Here is a 20,811-nt window from a genome sequence, read left to right on the forward strand (position 1 = left end):
GAAAATTAAATATTCGAACAAATAACGAAAATAATCCCCAAGTTAAAAAAAAGGAAAAAAAAAATTAATCAAAATCCAACAATTGAGTCGAGTTGGGGAAGCGAAATTTCTATTTTGATAATCAGACAATGAAGTGAATTCCGAGAGATTTTTCTTGTTTACCGACCTCATCAATAAAAGAAAAGCAAATTTTTCCATCAGAGCGATAAAAGAGTGAGGTTATTATTCTAATATATTGATTAGTTTATTAATCTTCAACACACGTTTTTCCATTCTCCAATTTCCGATCGTTTTGTGTCCAAAACAGCGTTAATGGATCTTGGAGACTTAAATGACGGAATCTTCTGAAATCCGATCAAGAGTTAGCTTCATCCTATTTAATGGAAATACCCTCAGTTATAGCTTTATTGAATGGATAGTTTGATTTTTATGAGAGTTTTGATTTAAGTATGTCTAATGGTGTGATATAAACAGAAAACAAAATCAAGATTTTATTTAAAAGTTTGAAAAGATCGATTCATTCTTTCTTAGTCTTACTTCTACATGTAATTTTTAAGTGTATGCAACTTAGATTTTATATTAAAAACTTCACTAAGCTGTAAAAATCCTTATATGTTATTCAGCTCGTGTATTTGTTTATTATTATTTATAGTATTTTTTCCCTCTTATAACCTGTAATTTTTTTACTCTAATTCCTGCTACCTTATTTATATATTTAACCTTAATATTCCTCTAATTTATTACAAGAATCTTCGTCCCTCAATATGCAGTTCACGCGTAATTTTTCTATTATTTTGTCTTTTAAAAAATTAATGAATAATTAATATTTAAATGAATTTTCTCTGATGTATTTATTTTTTTATTTTATTCTATTCTATTTTATTTACAAAAATAAAATCATTTTCGCGATATTTTTCATTTATCTTAATTTATTTATAACCGTGATACATTTNCATAGCAAATCAAACACAACAGCAAAACTATATTAAACCGATTGGGTGTGAGAAAGATTTCAGCTGTGTGAGGTAAAGCAACTCATTCTCGGCCCTCTCCGCCCCTCAAAAAACTTCGTGCTGTGTGTGACGTCACGACACGTGTATCCATAGTAACAGTAGAAGTGTATCGTTATGTTGAATGAAGTACGAGCGTTTTTCTAAAAAAAAAAACCAAAAAAAAAAAGCAAACTTGTTCTTTTTTTTGTATGAAATGTTGCCTTTAAAATCTCAATTTATTCTGTTATAAGTTTATATAAAATAGATTTATACATTATTAAAATATATATTATTTTCTTGATATATTTCTCATTTATAGTATTGTATATTTATTAAAAAATCACTATATAATACGTTATAATTATCTACAGATTTTTAAAAATAAACGGCATGTTTTTAAATTTTATTTTAAAAAAATAACGATAAAATTAATTAAGTTTAAATTTGAATTTTAATTATAATTAAATTTAAAATATCAATTGCCTTTTTTCTTAATTGTTATTCATACAAAAATTCAATTTTATTGTTACGAAATATACATTATTTTTTATTTTTTGTTTTAAATTGAATTTTTGCTAAAATGTCAATTTCTATTTCTTAAAAAAATAAAATAGAATTTCAATTTCATAAATCAATATTTTGAAAGAAATAATTTAAATAAATATAGAAATATGTAAACGAAATGAAACATTTAAAACTTGGGAATAAGTTCGAATTTATAAAAACTTCATGTAAGGGACTTTTTTTTGTCTGAAAACAAAAAAATAAAATTAAGATTTTATAAAATATATTTTACGTGATAATATATTCTTCAATGGAAGATAAATAGATTTTATGAATATTATATTAATGATTTAAAAAAGAAAGAGAAATTAAAAGAAATAATAAAAGTTAATTTTCTAAATTACATTTTATAAATTTCATGAGTTAGTCAAAGATGGCAATTTTCCAAATAGTCCTATATCCGTACTTCATTAAAAACAGGAAATTTTTTTAGAAGTTGCGTGACATTAGCACAATTTAATCATTTTTATCTGTAAATTCATATGTGCATAACTAATTATCTTTAATTAATTCTTAATATTTTCTTTATGAATCTAATAAATTTAAGAAAGGAAACTGATGTTTTTGGAAGGTTTCTTAAGCGAATTTATAATTTCGACTATATTTTTTGTATATTTATATTTTAAAACGTTAATATTTTTTTCTTAGTCACAAAATTGATAGAATAGGTTGAGTTTTTTAAGAGATAAGAATAAAAATTGAATGAGTGTGTTTCAGGAAATGATAAATTCCTCAAAATTTCTTCCAAAAAGACAAGACAGAAGAATATGTTTGAAAAATAATAAGAAAGTTGGAGGAATATATACTAAAATATGGCAAGATCATTGAAGAAATATAGACCAAATATTAACAAAAATTTTAAAAGATATACGAAAACATATTAGAACTTTAATTATAATTCAAATAAAAAAGTAATTGTATTATTTTTAATTTTCCTGAAATGATAAGAAAATTGAAGACTCCTTTCTTCAATTTTCTTATCATTTCAGAAGAATTTCAATAATAACAACAAAATTAGAGGAGTATATTCAAAAACTGATAAGATTATTAAGGAAACACACAAAAAAGTCAAGAAAATTGAAAGAATATATACTAAAAAATTAGAATATTGGAGGAATATATTCATAATATTCCTACCATGTTTTAATATATTTATCCAACATTATTTCGGAATAATATACTATATAATAAAACGTGATAGAAAGATTAATGAATATCCAAACATAACAATAAACTTAGAGGAATATATTTTTCAAAAATAATTGTAATATATTTGAAAAAATGGCAATAAGATTGGAAAAATGTATTTTAAAAGACGACAAGAAAATTGGGCTGACGAACTTTTAAAAAACGACAAGAAAGTTAGGGAACATGCAAAGTTTTGAAAGTCTCTAATAAGGAAAAAATTTTCGAAATAGGATCAAACGAAACTTATTATTATTATTATTATGACTTGATTATACAAATTTCATTATTAGTTGGGTAAATTCTTTTTCAGAACAATTTGATAATGGAGAGGCGTTTAGAAAGAATGTCATAATGAGAAATGTTAGGCAAGGAATTTAATAGGACAGAGTCCTTGCTTGAAGAATTTCTCTATGGAGATGCTGAGGTCAAGGAACTTTAAAGATCTCGTAGATACTCTAATCCTACGTTTGATTGGGAATACATCATCCATAGATAAACATTAAATTCTATCTTAGCTTAAACGTCTATCAGTAGATCGGTATAAGGTCTTTTATAAGAGAATATAAGGTAAATTTTATTTGTTGTTGTATAATTTATTTATATTTATAAAAATTGTAAGATGACAATTTTAAAGTAGATAAACTAGAACTCAAACTTTAGAAAAGGGACAGGAGGATATATATATATATACTGTGTATTTTTTTATTATTACAAACAAACAAAAAACAAACAGTAAGAGATGAAATGAAAACATGAAACAAATGTATAAAGGGGAAGAAAAATCTTATATATAGAGTAACATCATAGCAAATCAAACACAACAGCAAAACTATATTAAACCGATTGGGTGTGAGAAAGATTTCAGCTGTGTGAGGTAAAGCAACTCATTCTCGGCCCTCTCCGCCCCTCAAAAAACTTCGTGCTGTGTGTGACGTCACGACACGTGTATCCATAGTAACAGTAGAAGTGTATCGTTATGTTGAATGAAGTACGAGCGTTTTTCTCAAAAAAAAAAACCAAAAAAAAAGCAAACTTGTTCTTTTTTTTGTATGAAATGTTGCCTTTAAAATCTCAATTTATTCTGTACCTTATCGAATTGCACAAGAAAGAGCAAAGCAATCGGTAAAATTTTCCTGTACGCTATAATTAAAGAACTTAATTAAATTATAAGATTCTATGTTTCATTAAGTCATGTATGCATTCACAATTAATTTTATTTAAGCGAAATACAATTACATTTTTTTTCCTTTTTGCTAATTAATCTCTAGAGTTGATGCGCGATTCTACTGCTCTCATTTCATGTTTTAAGAGAGAAATAATTTCAATTTTCATTTTCTAAAGCTGACAGAATAAATTAGTCCGTAAATCAGACATTTTAANTTTTTTTATATTTTTTTTCAACTTTTTTTTTTTTTTACTTTGAAAAATTTACTTAGAAGAAAGTTGAATTCATTTTCTTTTAAATTATGGATGTAGGCCTTTGTTTCAGTTTGTAAACATTGTTTTTATTCCATTCTTATCACTTACTATGCAAATTTGTATTCATTAAAATAAAGTAAAGAAATTAATGTTTTTGCCAATTAATTTTTTGAATTTATCTTCCTTTTTTTTCTTCTTATTCGAGTTTTATATAATTTTCTGATTTAATCATCTCTTGATTTAAATGTATATCTCCCAAATCTTATGTTATTCAACCGACGAATTAATTAATCTTATTATAAAGGGTGATTATTAAGTCCTAGTCCAATTTAAAACTTTAATAACTATGGATATATATATGATAGAAATATACTATAAATGGCATATAAAAGCTTAATTCATAAAGATTTTTTTTCTTAATTTATTTTCATATTCTTTAATCATCAGAAATAGTTAACAACGAAAGAAATGAATTACTCGCAAAATGAAAACTAGCAGTTAATTTTGTTTTAGTACATTTAATAAGCTTTTATATGCTGTTTATAATGTGATTCTATCATTTGAATATCTAAACTTATTAAAGGTTAAAGTTGCACAAGTGCCCAATTATCCTATATTGAGAATGGATTTTTGAATTTCTCTAGCAACAAAATTTAAATAAAACTTTATAAATTTGAAAAATGTCATTTCATTATTGTTAAGTTGAGAAATTGCGAATAGTTATTAATTAAAATCAATGTCAGTGATGCTAAGTAATATTCATCCAGCAGAAAGTCGTTTCTTATTTAGAGATAAAAATATTAGTTTGATTTTATTTGTGTTAACGCGTGAAAGATTATTACATGGATAGCTCCAAAAATTCAAACGTTTAAATAAGTATTAAATATTTTATTTTAATCGAAAAAATGAGTAATTTTAAATTAAAATTAAAAATAATAATTCACAAGTCCGAATTCAACAGATCTTTTATTATCTCGATATGAATCCATATTGTTAAAATTGATCAAGTTTAGCTCAATATTTTTGAGCTGAAAGAATTCATTTTGAGGGAGTCAATCAAAAAAATTGGTTTTTCGTTCATATTTATATACTGTTTAACCTCAATTATTGAGGGGGAAAAATGCAATTTTTCTTTTTTTTTTAATAGAGAAGTGCACACTTCTTACACCTCGTTACATATAACTCGATCCATCAAAAAAGTTTTTTTTTATTGTATATTTTTTAAATCCGATTCATGGTGAGCAAGTGAGCAGATGGGGTTGAGGAAATGGGACAAAAGATGATTTAAACCAACCCGAAAAAATTGTTTATAGTTTTTATTTGTTTTGTTTTTTGGGAGGTTTTTTTTCTCTCTCTTTAAGGGTTAGACTCTATACAGGTTGGTCACACTTTTATGGCAGAACCAACACGGACTTTGCTGTTCTTCCTCACTCCTGCTGGACTGGTTGTGCCTTTAAGCATTTTCAGGCAGTCCTGTTCGCATAATACTGAACCGTTAACTAAATTATAACGATCACCTGGCACCAGTTGATTGTGACACTTGACGCAGGCAAAACATTTTAGATGGTAAACGTTGTTCTGAGCTCTCATGACGAATTCGCTGGCAGGGATCATCTGGCCACATGCGCTACATGCTCCCGTATTTCCGAACAACCTAGAAAGAGACGGATACAAAATTTAATATAAATCACAATTGCAACGTTGCAGCGAACGATAAAAACGCGCAGAACATAAATTTCGTAACGTTAAAATGTATTATATCTTATTATATATCTTCCATTAAAACGAAAATGTGCGAGACAGCAAAAGGTAATTCTCTTAACTCACAATAATGAAGATTAATTTTAAAACTTCATTAATTATAAATTTCCTACAGAGAGTCGATATCAAAAGATCCGTCTACGGATGTGACGTCACTAATTACAGAGAATAAGCGATAATGGCGGTTCATCATCCCAACTCATTAACATGGCGAAAAATTGTTATTATTCGGATGAAGCGAAGATAATTAATTTTGAATTTTTTTTTCACTTCAAAATTTTAATTAATACTTTTAGTTTTATATTAAAAGAAAATATTATTATTTTATTTGTTGGCAGAGATATTAAAAAAAAGGTACTATACCAATCATCAAAGTGATTCAAAAACAGACGCAAATTAAGATGGAGGTAAAAAAGTATATATACATATAAAGTGATTATCTAACAATTTATAAAATATGTATGCCGGAAAAAATGGTAAAAAAGTCTATATGCACTTTAGGCAAAGAAGCTTTAGGGATGAGTGAGGTTCGACTTATAAATCGACTTAACTGTTGCATTTGGGCAAAAGACATTGGAGAAATCAACATGGCGGATGGGAAGTTATCTGAAAATTGAATTTTGGATCCGAAGAAAGAAATAACAATGTTACATCAGAAAAAGTTTTGTTGGACTTGTGGTTAAGTTAAGCATTCTCCTGGTCTTTTGTGGAAAAAGGTTATCTGCTTCTGAGGTCAAATGATATTATTTTGGTACTATCTAAGCAGCCCATTTTTTCTATTTTTTTTCAAGCAATAATTTTCAAATCTTTAGACTTTTTCAATGGAATAAAAATCTAGTACCTATTTTAAAATTTTTAAAAAATATATTCAAAGCTACTTTTTAAAATACAATATAACTTATTTCTTATTTCGAATGATTTATTATTATTGATGTTTTTCAACTTCTGCAACATTAACAAAATTAAAGAGAATATTTGATAAATTCAAACGAAGACACATACTTAAGAGGTAATAGAACATAAAATTAGGAATTTAATTTTAGAATTATAAATTTTAAAATTAAAATTTTACATTCAAAGAATTGAGATTTTTTCCGTATATTGTGAATAAATTGGAGTTTGAGATTCTTTGTGGTTTATCTAACAAAACTCTTGAATAAACATTAATACGAATAGCGTACAAATTTAGAAATATTGAATATTCTGAATATTACCAAATAAGAACGAGTTGTAATTATTTAATTAATGAATATGCAGATATAAGTTAATATTCATCATCATCCAACAATTAACGCATTCAAAAAGAATTTTTACGTATAATACTATGAAGTAATTTGAATATGTAATATTGTGGCGCAGAAAATAATTATTGCAAATATAATTTAATCACACCAAAACAATGATCCAATTATAAACTCAGTTAACCCGAAATAATTCGGATAATTTTAGTGATTAAGTTTTAATTGATTAAACCATTTTTGGCACAATGCAATTTATTAAATAATTTACGGAAATACCAATTTAAATTTCAGTTAGTGGCTCTAAAATCTCATTTCCCTCTTAAAATTTAATTTCAGTTTAACAATTTACAATTGTTGCAAACAAATTGTAATTTCGAATGAGAATTGATCCAAAATTGACCTATCCATAAATCCCCATATATTGCTACTTAATTAAAATTTTTGGTACGAAATTCATCTATGGATCTCTTTGCATCCGGTTCATTTCTTCCATCTCCATTACAAAGAAGGCGGATGAATAACAAACACGAACTACATAAAGAACAACTTAATCAAGTAAGAACAACACGGCATGCTGAAAAACAACGAAAAACTTTAAAAAATCTAGTTAGTTCCAACAAAATGCTTCAAGCCAATTTCTAATTTGCAGGAAATCCAAGGAGTTACAAGAATTTTTTTCCCTCCTTCCTTCTACTTCGCGTCGTACGACTTTTAAGTTTTTGGATATCAAACGCCCGAAGCTTAACACACCCGACTCGCTAACGAACCCGATATTTTGCAATGGCATAAAACTATCCCCATCAAAAAGATGCTAAAATGCGCGCTATGAATAGGGACGTTTTCTCGCCCCCCCATTTTCGTATCCCCAAACTCCCCCTTTTCACTAGAGCGTTTCGACTTAAATTAATATTTGGCACCTTGTCCCGCATTTGCAATTTCCCGCTAATTACTCTGCACCGACGATGCATTATTATTTGCTTTCAATTTGTCGCACTCCGCTTCTCAAAAGCCGCTTCACTCTAGGTGCGCACGATGGCGAATACTTCCGCCGCCTTTAATCATCTTCACCCCCCTTCCGCCTGCCGCACCCCCGCCCGCTTCAGTCTAGCGTTGCCGGGTGACGCTCTGTTTAATTTCGAAAGGGTCCGAGATGATTGAGAGCCAGGCTATTGTAGCCGGCAATAAACGAACGGGCTAACCCCCTCTCTCTCTCTACTTCATTTCGAGCCGATCGCAGCGCTCTGGGCGGCCGGCTCCGGCACTAAAGTGAACGTTTTGCGATTTTTCTCCCCCTCCACACCCTCCCCAACTGCCCTCGTTTCCTCCTCCCCGCGCATTGTGGATAATATTCTTATTAAACTTGTCTTTAAATGATACCGTTTTCATACTCACGTCATTGCCTACAATAATAACCAATAGGATAAGTGATTACGTGATTATGACATTCTTGTTTGATTGGATGTCAAAGGCGATAAGGTGGAATGAAAGGCGTACACGCGATATTTCATTAAAGCAGCGTCGAGCCAAGTATGAAGTAATGGGCTTTACCGTTGGAAATTGGTTATTCGGATGAATATTTTAAAAATCGCCGTTTTTACTTTCCATAACTTTCACCCTTTTCCCTCAATTTTTTCCTTCTTTCCAACCCTCCCTCCATATTTGCGACGTCCGATAGCAACTCAAATCAGAATGATTAAGTGCTCGACGTTTGTGCAATAAGCAAAAGTAAACGTATGGCTATATTCGAAAATCATAAAGACGATTTCACGCACTGCCGGATTTTTATTATTACTATATGAATAAGTAATAAAAGTAGTTTTCCAACTTAAAAACGAGAATGAGAAACACATGACAAATTAATTTGAACGATTTAAATCTTGAAAATTAAAAAAAAATTCTACATATATACGTTCAAAACTGATAAAAATCCGAGCTGCTCGTTCAACCATAAACTGCAGATTTTATTTTTATTTATTTATTTAAAATGGAAATTTATTATTGAAAGAAGGTAATCGTGCCAAAGGTATGATTTACTCTGCAATGATTCTCAGCCGGTGTGCCACGAACGTCTCATAAGAGCGCCACAAAATATCAAAAAGTTATTTTAAAATGATAGTTTTTACTCTAATACTATATATATATAACACTACAGACCTTTAACATCACGTTTCGTTTAAACATGTAAGGGCATATTTTGATGCGATCCCAAAAACTGTATGCCACTAGCCCAAAAAAATTAAGAATCACTAGTTTAGTAGAATCTATGTTACTAAAAAGTCTTGCGTGATTCAAACACTTAAAGTGCCAACAAAGACACTTCAAAGACTCGTTAGTTACAATTAATTAAAGTTTTATATACTTTACATATGCATATTTGCAATGATAATTATTAATCAATGAAAATTAAATATATATATGTTCAAAATTAAATAGTTCAATAAAACTTTAACAGTTATTTTCCAAGTCACGAATTTTAAACAGGAAACGAACCAATCAAGAACAATTTCCTGCTCGTAACGAACCAATCACGGTTTAATTTTAAGTTTGAATCGTTTGTCAAACAAATTCCAGTAAGAGAGAACGAGAGAAAGGGAGAGAAAAGTTTTATTATTTGGAATCGTTTGGCAAGCCATAAATTTTAATAAGCTGGCGAATCAATGGCAAATAATTAAATTAATGACGTAATAATTTAGACAGTAATTTTGTCATCCCAATTTAAATTATGATTAACGATTGAACTAAATTAGCTGAAAGTAAAAGAAATTAAAAAAAAGAAAAAAAATGGAAGCAAAATGTGAAAAGAGTTGGGGAAGACACCCGTGACATCGCCGTTCACGAAGCAGAAATAAGCCACCCGTATGAGACAAGTAAACAGAAAGGTAATGGATACAGAAGTCCCGTTTTAGTCCCTTTTTTCCTCTCTCCCTCCTTTTTTCGTTTATATATATATATTTTTTTATTTTTTTAGAGTGGAGAAGAGAGGATGTCTCCGAAAAGCAAACACTTCTAACAGCCATCTGAGCTTTTTACCCTCTTTGCCGATTTGCGTGACCGCATTTTCGATCACACGTGATAGAAATCAACTGAGATTTTTCTATGTCCAGTTCTCGACCTCTATCCGCAAGCTATTTTCTAGGTCGAAACCAAGCCACAAACCTACCATTGATATCACTAAGTTCCATTAACGACATCGAACGTTAAACGCCGGGCATACTCGAAGCTCATTGGATCATTTCAATTTCCAAATTTTCCGTTTCGTTACGTTAAATAATAGTTATTTAAGAAAAACGAATCAAAAATGACGGGCTATACTCAAAAATGATTGGCTGGTTTGAAATTTAAATAAAAATTTCAAATTAGCCAATCGGCTTTGTTTATAAAATTTTAATTATTAACGGAAAATTTATCTAAAAACGTATTATCATTTTCCCATTTTTATAAACGAATTAAAAAATTTTAAGAAGCGGAAATTTAAAAAAAAAAATATATATAAGTTAATACTGTCATTTACTCGATGATAGCATCGTTAGACATGAGCCATTTTTTTTAAAAGTAGGGTATTCAGGAGTGTGAAGGATATAAAATGATAATGAGTAAATTTTCCTAAGTACTATAATAACAATGATTCTTAATTATCTTCCATAATAACTTATCGCATGAATATTAATTAGTATGAAGTAGATTTTAGGCAGAATATTGAGAAATATTCTACAGGGATAAAGGTAAAATTCAAATGACAAGTCTCATATTAGGAGTAGCTCCTAATCGCTCCTGCGACAGGAGCGTAATTAATCAGAAAGAGAGATGATAAATGGTGAAGCGCTAATCAAGACCTTTCGATTAAGAGGAAGCGATTGATTTCGAAGGCGACAAAAATAATCAAATTAAGAGAGAATATTCCTAAAGAAGCAGGCAGTGGAATCTTTAGCGCTTTAATTCCCAGTAGATAATATTTGTTTGGAAATGGGCGGTTTATTTTCTACACTTTTTAATTACTTGGAAATCATCAGTTTAATATTATGCTAACGAAAAGGTGGACTTTAAATTGAAACTTATCAGCACTGCACAAGGCTTCTTCTCCTCCGAAACTTGTTAAGAAAGAGAGCGAGGAGATTGGTGGGAGGCTATAATTCGAAAATACTTCAATTTATATTCCCCCCTGTCACTACTAATCCTGGCATTAATCTCTTCTCAAATATGATAAATAAATCAAACTATCAATTCTCATTAAGAACTAAAACTTATCTTTAAAGTAATACTTGTTTATACTCCTCCAGCAGAGTATAACCAAAGTTTTTAACACGTGCGAAGAAAAATTGATTAATTTTTTTCAAAAAAATTCAAAAAAACATAGCAACCAATCGTAAGCCTCTAAAAGACATTTAATCAATTATTTCGGGACAAATTGTAAACAACGGACAAGAAACCCGTGAGTAATGACGTTTATAGAGGAATGCATGCGAGACATTTTGTGAAGTTGCATGTCTCACAATGGTGGTCGTTTCTAAATACAATAAAAGCATTAAGCAAACGACCTCATACTGGACGCATGTGTTTGTCAGATGACACCCGAAACGAGAAGGAAAAAAAGAAAAAAAGATCGAAAAAGCCATTAAGAAGAGAGGGGAGAATTGTTCAAATACAAACCTTCCTTGTGTCTTGTTAATGGAGTTTTTAATTCGTCTCTGTCGGTACAACATGCACAGAAAACAAAGAGGAATTCCTCTATTTGAGACGAATTCAGGCACGTTAAACTTATAAAGTTTTTCCTATTTAAAAATATATTTATAGTTTATACTAAATATTCAAAATACCGATGGATTTATACATAAACCAGCTTAAGGCCTGAAGATTCAAGGCTAAAGTTTAGGGCCTCGTGCTTTTAAATTTATCACTGTAATACAAGAAAAAAATGGACTCATATGTTATAGCTTAAAACCACAATAAGTTTAAATGTCTCAAAGATATTATTAAAATTAATACACCTCCAAATAATTCTTTTACAACATATTTAATATATTAAAATATGAATTTTAAAAAGTTTAAATATATATATTTTATTAAATATTGAATTAAGTTTGTATACGAAGTAGGAATTTGTAATTCTTTTAAAATCAATAAATTTTATTATTTTATAACAACATAATACATATTCCTTATTAAATATATGTCATTTATTTACAAATGTGTACTTTTTTATAGAGTAAAGTACAATTGGTAATTATATATTCTGAAGAAAGTTAAATCAAAGAGAAATTTGCAATAGAACATATATTTGGAAAAATTTAGAGTAAATAGTACGATTTTGGAATATGTTGGAGCAAATAATACAATTTACAAGAGTATACATTTTTGGAGCAAATTGGAACGAAGAATACAAGTTGTACAGTACATATTTTAGAGCGAATTAAATTCAAGAAACAGTTTACAAGAGTACAGATTTGGGGCAAACTGGAGTAAAGAACACAATTTAAACGAATATGCATTTCTGGAGAAAACTGAAGACAAGGAAGCAATTTACATGCAGTATATATTTTAAAGCTAATTAGAATACAATTTGCATGAATGTAGGCTTGGAGAAATTGAAAAGAAGACTAAACTTATACGAGTACATATTTTGAAGCAGATTAGTCAAGAACATAGTACACACTTTTTGGAGCAATTGGACTCGAGAGAACAATTTGATTGTATTGTACATTTTGAAGTACAGAATACAACTGATTAGTAAGTTTTACTCTCTTTTTTTTGGAAGAAATTGGAATAAAAAAAAGCACAAAATAAAAAAGAAAAAATATAGGCCTATATTTTAGAATTTTCTATGTGCAACATGTAATAATAACGGCATTAATTATAGAAGCAAGTGTTCAACGGCCCTTGAAAGAAACGGCGGTTCAACGAAGATTTCCTTTGTTGTATAGTAAAGTTATGTTTAGACGGGTCGAACGAGTCAACATTGTATACAATCGTGATGAGAGGCAATCCAATTATCCAACTGCTGTCATCAGCTTAGCAATTAGCTAGGCCCTGATTTCCCTTATATTGATTCGTTTTCTCTCCCGTAAGGATGTAGTTGATTGCAGAAGAGTTTCGATCGTTCAACACGACTCACTCACTCTCTCTCTCTTTGGAAACTAAGAGAACTTTTCTCTAATGTTCGTACACAACAAAGAAATAATTGAGAAACTTTAAAAATAGAAAAAGTTATTCCAAACAAACTTTTTAAAAAGTATTTTCGTGAAATGTTCTCATTCCTTTCATTTTTTCCTCTTTGCATTCTCTCTCTTTCTCTTCTATCATCCTCTGATGATTAATCTGCAAGTGTGGATGATGTATGTTGGAATTTGTAAAGTGACGGGCAGTTTGACTCAGTTATAGAACTTGAGATTCTTGAACACGAATGTTTAAGTTTGTCCAAATGGATGAAGAGAAGAGTAAGAAGAAAATGTTTAAGTAATTTTATAAATTACGTCAAAAACTCGGAAAATTCACGAAATATCCTTAAAAGTTAACTAATATGCAACTTAAATTCACGTAAATTACGTGTAAATTTACAGTTTTATGCGTAATTTGAGGGTTTAATACGTTTTGCTGAAATTCTATTTTAAAAAATTTTTAATAAATTCTTTAAAATAGAATTATAAAATTAATAATTAGAACAATATTTTATATTCTTTAAAACTTAAAAAATATTTAGATAAATAAATAAAACTAAATTAAAACTTTTATATATTTCTGACATCTTAAATGTCATGAACATATTCGAATTCAATGAAATTTATTCCTATTCATATCAAAATTTTCCTGTATGTATTGAATTATAAGGCCTTCATTTATACTTGAAACTAAAATCTCTCTATATTGAACTGATTATTATTAAAGTCATAATTAAAAACATCTGTTGAACATCAAAACTCTTATACCGAAGCAGAATACAACTGAACATTCAATGGCATTCTGTTCATGCTCATAAATCAAATACACTTTAAATGATATTTCAATAAGAAAGTTGTTACTAATTCGATATTTTTCTATTGTTGAACCTAATGATTCTTATACACGCTTATTAGAGACTGAACACTATTGAATACACAAAAAATATGCGTACATTTCTCTCTACCAAATCGAAAGTTTATTGAAATTATGATGTAAAACAAACGAAATGATACAAAGTGATGTTCAATTGTTGAGCGTAACCACTCGTGTACTCGTACATTAAGTGCCACTAAACACACAAACGTTTCCTAATATAGTGATAAGATTATTAAAATTATGATCTAAAATAAATGTTTACGAGCCTTTCTATTGTTAAACATTTAACAATTACGTAAACAAGCACGCGCGTACTCGTATAACCGAATTTAAAATAAACTTAAATTATTTAAAACAACATACTAAATGCATTTTTATTGTCGAACAGCAACATTCTTATATCAACTTTGAATGCCATTGAACACAGACAGACCGACAAACACACATACTATATATAAAGATATAGATGGATGAAAGCTTTATTGTCTATTATTAAGAAAGCTGAAAAGAACAAATGAAATGAAAGAGAGAAAGCTGTAATAGTCTGTTGGCAATAAAGTAGAAGGGTCCACCATCTGTTGTCCAACCACAATCTCTCTTTCCTTCATGGAAGCTTGTATCATAGACACTTCATAAAACGACAGGAGTAAATGTCAGCCTTTTCCCACAATTCCCTGTTTTCCCTCTCCAATATATATGTTAATACACACAACACGCACCTGTCGGCCTTTCTTTTTAAGAAAGTTCAAGTATCAACGTCTTTACTTGTTGATTTACATGAATGAAAGTTTGTATGTTCGACAATAAAATTATTCTTTCCCCCTTAATCCCTACCTTTTTCCGATGATAATTTCTACCTTAAACTCTATAATAATAATAATACTCATTGCTACTGTAGTAGCAACCGATAATGCTGCTATAGTAACAAATTTTGTTACTATAGCAGCATCACTACGTTACTATAGAAACAATTTTTGTTACTGTAACGGTAATTAAAAAATGCAATTTTAATCTCCGTTTTTTCTAATATTTAAATAAAAATTTAAATTAAAGATGCGCTTTCTCTGTTTTTTTTCCTTTAAGTAATCTTCTCTAATCAGAAGGTTATTAATAATAATATTAAATTATCTTCATGAAAAAGTAATTATTATTACAGAATTAATGAGAAAATTAATGAAGAAGATGAAAAGATGAGATAAACGAGTCGATTATTACAATTACAAAATAGAGAAGAGAGGATGAAAATGGAAGAAAAATTAGAAGAAAAAAAATAAAAATCATCATCATAGTAATGTTAATTCATCATACGATCTTAAAAATCATCATCATCGCCCCATCATTAGTATTAATTCGGCGTAAAAACTTAAAAAAAAATCATATCATCATCATCGTCGTTTTAAATGTAAAGCTTAATAATAATGTATTAAAAGTGACCGTTTTATTTCTATTATTTTAAACTAATTATTATATAAAAAATAAATAAAGAGAATAATTTTTTTGATTTGATTTTATATTTTCTATAAAAAGATGATGATTATATATAAATATATATATATATTTCCGTTATTTCATTCCGGATTACAGCATTACAACAACAACAACAATGCTATTATTTTTATTATCTTCTACATAAAATATAATATATATATTTTTTTCTTCTTAATATTTCATATTATTTCTCCTACTAAACCTTAATAAAATTTTCTTTTTGAATTTTTCATGATATTTACCCTTTTACAAATCGTAAAAGAAAGAGAAAATCTAATCAGAGTCAAGTTAAATTATTAATTTAAATAATTAAAAATGGGTAAATCAGTTTTTAAATCGATTAAAGATAAATGTGTAGCAAAATTCAACCAGAAATAATAATAAAATTAATTTAGAATTTTTTTGGTGGGTCGATCATCATCATTAGTGTTAATTTGGAATAACAGCTTAAAAATCATCATAATAATTTAAAATTCAACATTTTAAACTATTATTTAATCCAGCATATACGATGATGATGATGATAATTCAAAGTAATCAGATATTTGTTTTAATGGTGATGATAAATAGGATATAAAATGGAGATAAAGTCACGTAATTACCATACCACAATGGTAAATTAGCATCATCCTTTTCAAAAAAATTAAAACATCTCCCATTATCTTCTCATCATCATTAATTATCGAAGAATCTTCAAATATTCCGATTAAAACTATAATGAAACAACTACATTCTATATAATTAAGATAAACAGCTAACTAATTATGATAATTAACCATATAATCGCTATTTTACTCCACAAAATTAGCCAAAATTGTTGGAGAACCTTAAAATAATTTTTAAAAGTTAAGGAATTTAACGTTTTATGACATTTAAAACGATTATAAAACGAAAACTTTAATCACTTTCTTAGCAATTTTTAATTAAAAACATAATTATCATGATGATGATAAAAGTTTAATACACATTTATATATATAAGGGGGAGGAAACCGTATCCCACCGTTTCTTTAATTTGCATCGAAAACTTTTATGATATCGAAGAGAATGTCGCCATTTTGAAGCGGTGGGTGGCCAGAGATTTTGCTAATTAAGTCTCCCCCTTCGGTGCCCCCTTCTGTCATTTTTTGAAGAAGAGCAGAAAATTAATTAGTGAGATGAAAAGTTTAGGAGTGAAAACTGTGGTCTCTCAATATAGAAGTAATTGCTTGAAGATGGAGATCATCATTCTTTTATTACAAAAGTGGATTCTCTCCTCTCTCATTTTTTTTTTGGTTCTTCTTTTTCTTTTTTTTCTGTTTCCTCTCTCTCGCTCTCTTTTGAAGAAAACAAGTTTCTTGAAGAACTAATGAAGCTTTGTCTTCTTGTAATTTCTATCTTCTATACTTTTCCGATGGATAATAACTCGATACTTAATCAATCGATACATTCGTTAAATACGTAAATGCTAATTAACGATCGTTAATTTATCATTAATTAGTTATTAAAATATCCGATGTTGTAAGTGAGTAACTATAACTAATCTGAAAATAACTGTTATAAACGATAAAGTTACATATAGTTGATAAGAGAATCAATATACGAACTCTAGAAAGAATCTAAAGTTTAGCATCGTTTTGTAGAGAAAATTTTAAGTATTTTACTACTAATTTATATTTTTATAAGTATAATATACTAAAATTTAATAATATAAAAACAATCGAGTAAGTTACTACAAGAATTTCGCGCAAATTTCGAATCATTTTAGTGACGTTACGATCGAACGTCGCAAGAAATAGACGAACAACGAATTAATTAAACCAAGTAAAATTCTGTCATTCTTCCATAATGAAAAACACAAAATTTGTAAACTTAAAATCGTCATCTTCTTTTCTCCTATTTTCCTCCTCATTTCTTCGATATTAAAAAATATATTCACGAATGCCACTTTAACAGAGAGATTTCTGACGGTCCAAACGTTTAGCATCGTTTTGGAGCTATTTTAAAGTATTTTACTACTAAATTATACTTTTTTAAGTAGAAGAAACTATAATTTAATAACACAAGAACAATTGAGTAGAATTCTGCAGGAATTTCGCACGAATTTCGATCCATTTCAGCGACGTACAATAACGCAATAACAGAACAACTTTACGAATTAGGCGAAGTGAAATTCTATCATGGCAAGTAATTTCCATAAGGTAAAACTCACGAAAATTTATAAACTTAAAACCTTCTTCTTCCCTCCCCACTTCTTCGATATTAAAAAAAAAGAAGAAAAAATTCACGAATGCCACTTTAACAAAGTGATTTCTGACGGGCAGTGAAGAATAACTTTCAGGGGTAAAGGATAAGAAGAAGAAGAGGAAGAAGAAGAAAAAAATACAGACTGACACATTAAGTTTTCAGTATTTGTAAATGGATTGATCCACTATACCGTCTGCTCAGGGATCGTCTGCTAAGTGAAATGCTTCGTATGCAAAACAACGTGCTGTCTGTTTCTTGCTGCACAAACATGAATCATGTTGCATTAACGGAATGCGATCGAACGTTAGGACATTCACGACGACAAAAATAACATCTAGGAAATTGATAAGTGAATAAAGTTTAAATCAAAATGATGAAGTTTTTGTTTAGGGAAAATATTTTTATTTTTTTTATTTTTTTTAACTCGAATTGTTTTGTTTACGTAGAGTTTTTAAGAAATTGAATTTTTCTTCAATGAATTCTTGGTTGTAAAGGTTGTTCTTTGAGTTTTTTTTGTTTGTTTTGTTTTACTTATTATATAAAATAGTAGAAAAGATTTTTAGAGTAAGATAAGTTCGGTAAAAATTACAGGAAAAGATGAAATTTCTTCTAAAATATTAGAATCTTCAGAAATCTAGGATCAAATTAGAGCATCTCTTCGCAAAGTAAACTTGCTTTTAAAGGTAAAAATTGGGAATAAAATTTTTTATAAATTCAAAAATTAATTAATATACTTTAAAAACACATTTAAGAATTTTTAATATAAAAAATGTAGTTTAAAATCGAGAAAAATAAAAAACTGAGCTTTGTAAGTATAATTCGTAAGCTAAAGAAAAAACATGAAGCAGGAAAAACTTTATATCGAAAAATGTTTTAAAAATAGTCTTAAATGTAAATTTTAATGATTTTATATAAAAATGCAGTAAAAAACACTAAATACGCAACAACAACAACAAGAAAAAAAGGTGCTTAAATATACGCGAAGATGGCAATCAAAATGGGAAGATAACGAGAAAAAAAATCAAGTAAAAAATTAAAATATATTTAAAAATTTGCTAAATAAAGCTATTAAATAATACCACAATTTTCTAAAAATCCTAATTAAAAACTTGTTTTTTCATACTGTAAATTAAATAACATTCCGGTAATAAAGTTAGCTTTTTTTTATGTTCAATTTTACAAATCATATTCTGTACTCTATTTTTTTTTTTCTAGTGGAAGTTTTTATTTAAAAAAATATTCAACAGCAGAAAAATATCGTATAAAATATTAAAAAAATATAAGAAATTTTCATATACAAAAGAAACATTTCAAAACAAATTTTTTTTACATTAAAATATATGAACAATATCCAGAATCATAACTGTTATATTTCAAATACAGATACAAAAAATAATAAAATGGAAATAAAAAGTTGTAAATAACTTTATTTTATATTAAAAATATTTTAAATATTATTATTATTATTATATAAATATTAAAAACATCGCTAGCGAAGAACGTGGGTTCGGACCACATTCATTCGTTAATGATGTTTTAATTTGAATTCTCAGTTGAACTGAACGTCTATTTAAAATTTGCCCTTTGAATGCTATTTTGTTAGTGTAGAACGAGAGTTCAGCCCTTATTCATCTAAACATTTTCGATTTTACACTTTCAAAGACTGAAAATTGACCCAAAGTGTAAATTTTAATGGATCAACTTTCAATGAAAGGAAAAAATCTAAATTAAAATGTTTAAATAGATGAGGACCGAACCGATGTTATCAGTACCAGGATAACATTCAAAGTTATTTTAAATAAATACTACTTTTAATTAAGAATGTGGGTTCAGATCCCACACGTTTGAACATTTTACTTTGAAATTTTCTTCTTCGACTGAACACAATTTATTTAAAATTTATACTTTAATGTTGCTAGTTTATTAAAAAATTTTTAATTAAAAATATTTTAGATAATATACATTCTTTTTTTTTACAGGGAATGTTCATAAAAATTTTAAAAGTGAAATAAGATCATACAACAATGTACAAGTTCCATAGTAATTTAAAATAAAACAGACTTATTCGATGTTAACAGTAAACAATAAGACGATGTGGAAAAATCAAGATCCCCGAACCCACGTCCTTCAATAGTATTAACATTTTGCAGTTAAAAGAACGGAGATTTCGGATCTAATCTATATTTTAGATTTATTTTTTTTTAATTTATATCTGTATTATTATAATTATTTATTTTTAAAATCTTTTTCCAAAATAAACATAAATATACTTTTTATTTAAAATATCTTGTCTTTAAAGACTAAACGTTCATAAATGCAGAAAAAATTAAACAAAATTGCTTAATTTAACGTTAACATAAGATTAAATAATTTTTCCTGATATATAAATATGAAGTATTATTACTGAAAAATCATGAGTTCAAACCCTAACGAGCAAACTGATAATGAAATTCGTAGATTAGGGTCACGAAACATCGCTAGCGGAGGTTCGTGAACTTCAGTGATAACACTAAGCGCTACCGCTGAAGTTCACGAGTTTAGAGCAAGAATATCGCTACTGAAGATTTAAATCATTCGAGCAAACAATAGTACTTAAAAGTTTTATGATTCGGACACAAGTATAAAAGCATTGCTACCGAAGATTGGAAATTCGAAACACTTAAAAATTGCAGTACTAACCATTGTCACAGGAATAAGGCAATGCAACAACTGGGTCATCTGCCAAGGAGGATTCTTCACGAGAGGACTTTCTATGGGAAAATGCTCCTATTTGGGTGTTAGATATGTGAAGAAAACTTAGAAAAATTTCTCTGCTAGCACACAAACCCGCGACAAATTACCAGTGTTCAGCAGTTTTATCCATTCGGTCACTGGTGGACCCACTGTCACTGAACTTGAAGAGTT

General features: G+C 28.3%; 1 protein-coding gene across 1 annotated transcript in view; it reads right to left on the bottom strand.

The window, feature by feature from the left end:
- Positions 1-5,110: 5,110 nt before the first annotated feature.
- The window catches only part of LOC111628743 (LIM domain transcription factor LMO4-like), a 32,720-nt gene continuing 17,019 nt past the window's right edge, over positions 5,111-20,811 (bottom strand). The window contains exon 2 of the mRNA XM_023372585.1: positions 5,111-5,817. Coding sequence (XP_023228353.1) covers positions 5,547-5,817 — 271 coding nt within the window. The 3' untranslated portion in view covers positions 5,111-5,546. The remainder of the gene's footprint in view (positions 5,818-20,811) is intronic.

This window comes from Centruroides sculpturatus, unplaced genomic scaffold (genome assembly GCF_000671375.1).
Source record: "Centruroides sculpturatus isolate CEXI.00-Female unplaced genomic scaffold, Cexi_2.0 scaffold453, whole genome shotgun sequence".
NCBI classification, from domain to species: Eukaryota; Metazoa; Arthropoda; class Arachnida; order Scorpiones; family Buthidae; genus Centruroides; species Centruroides sculpturatus.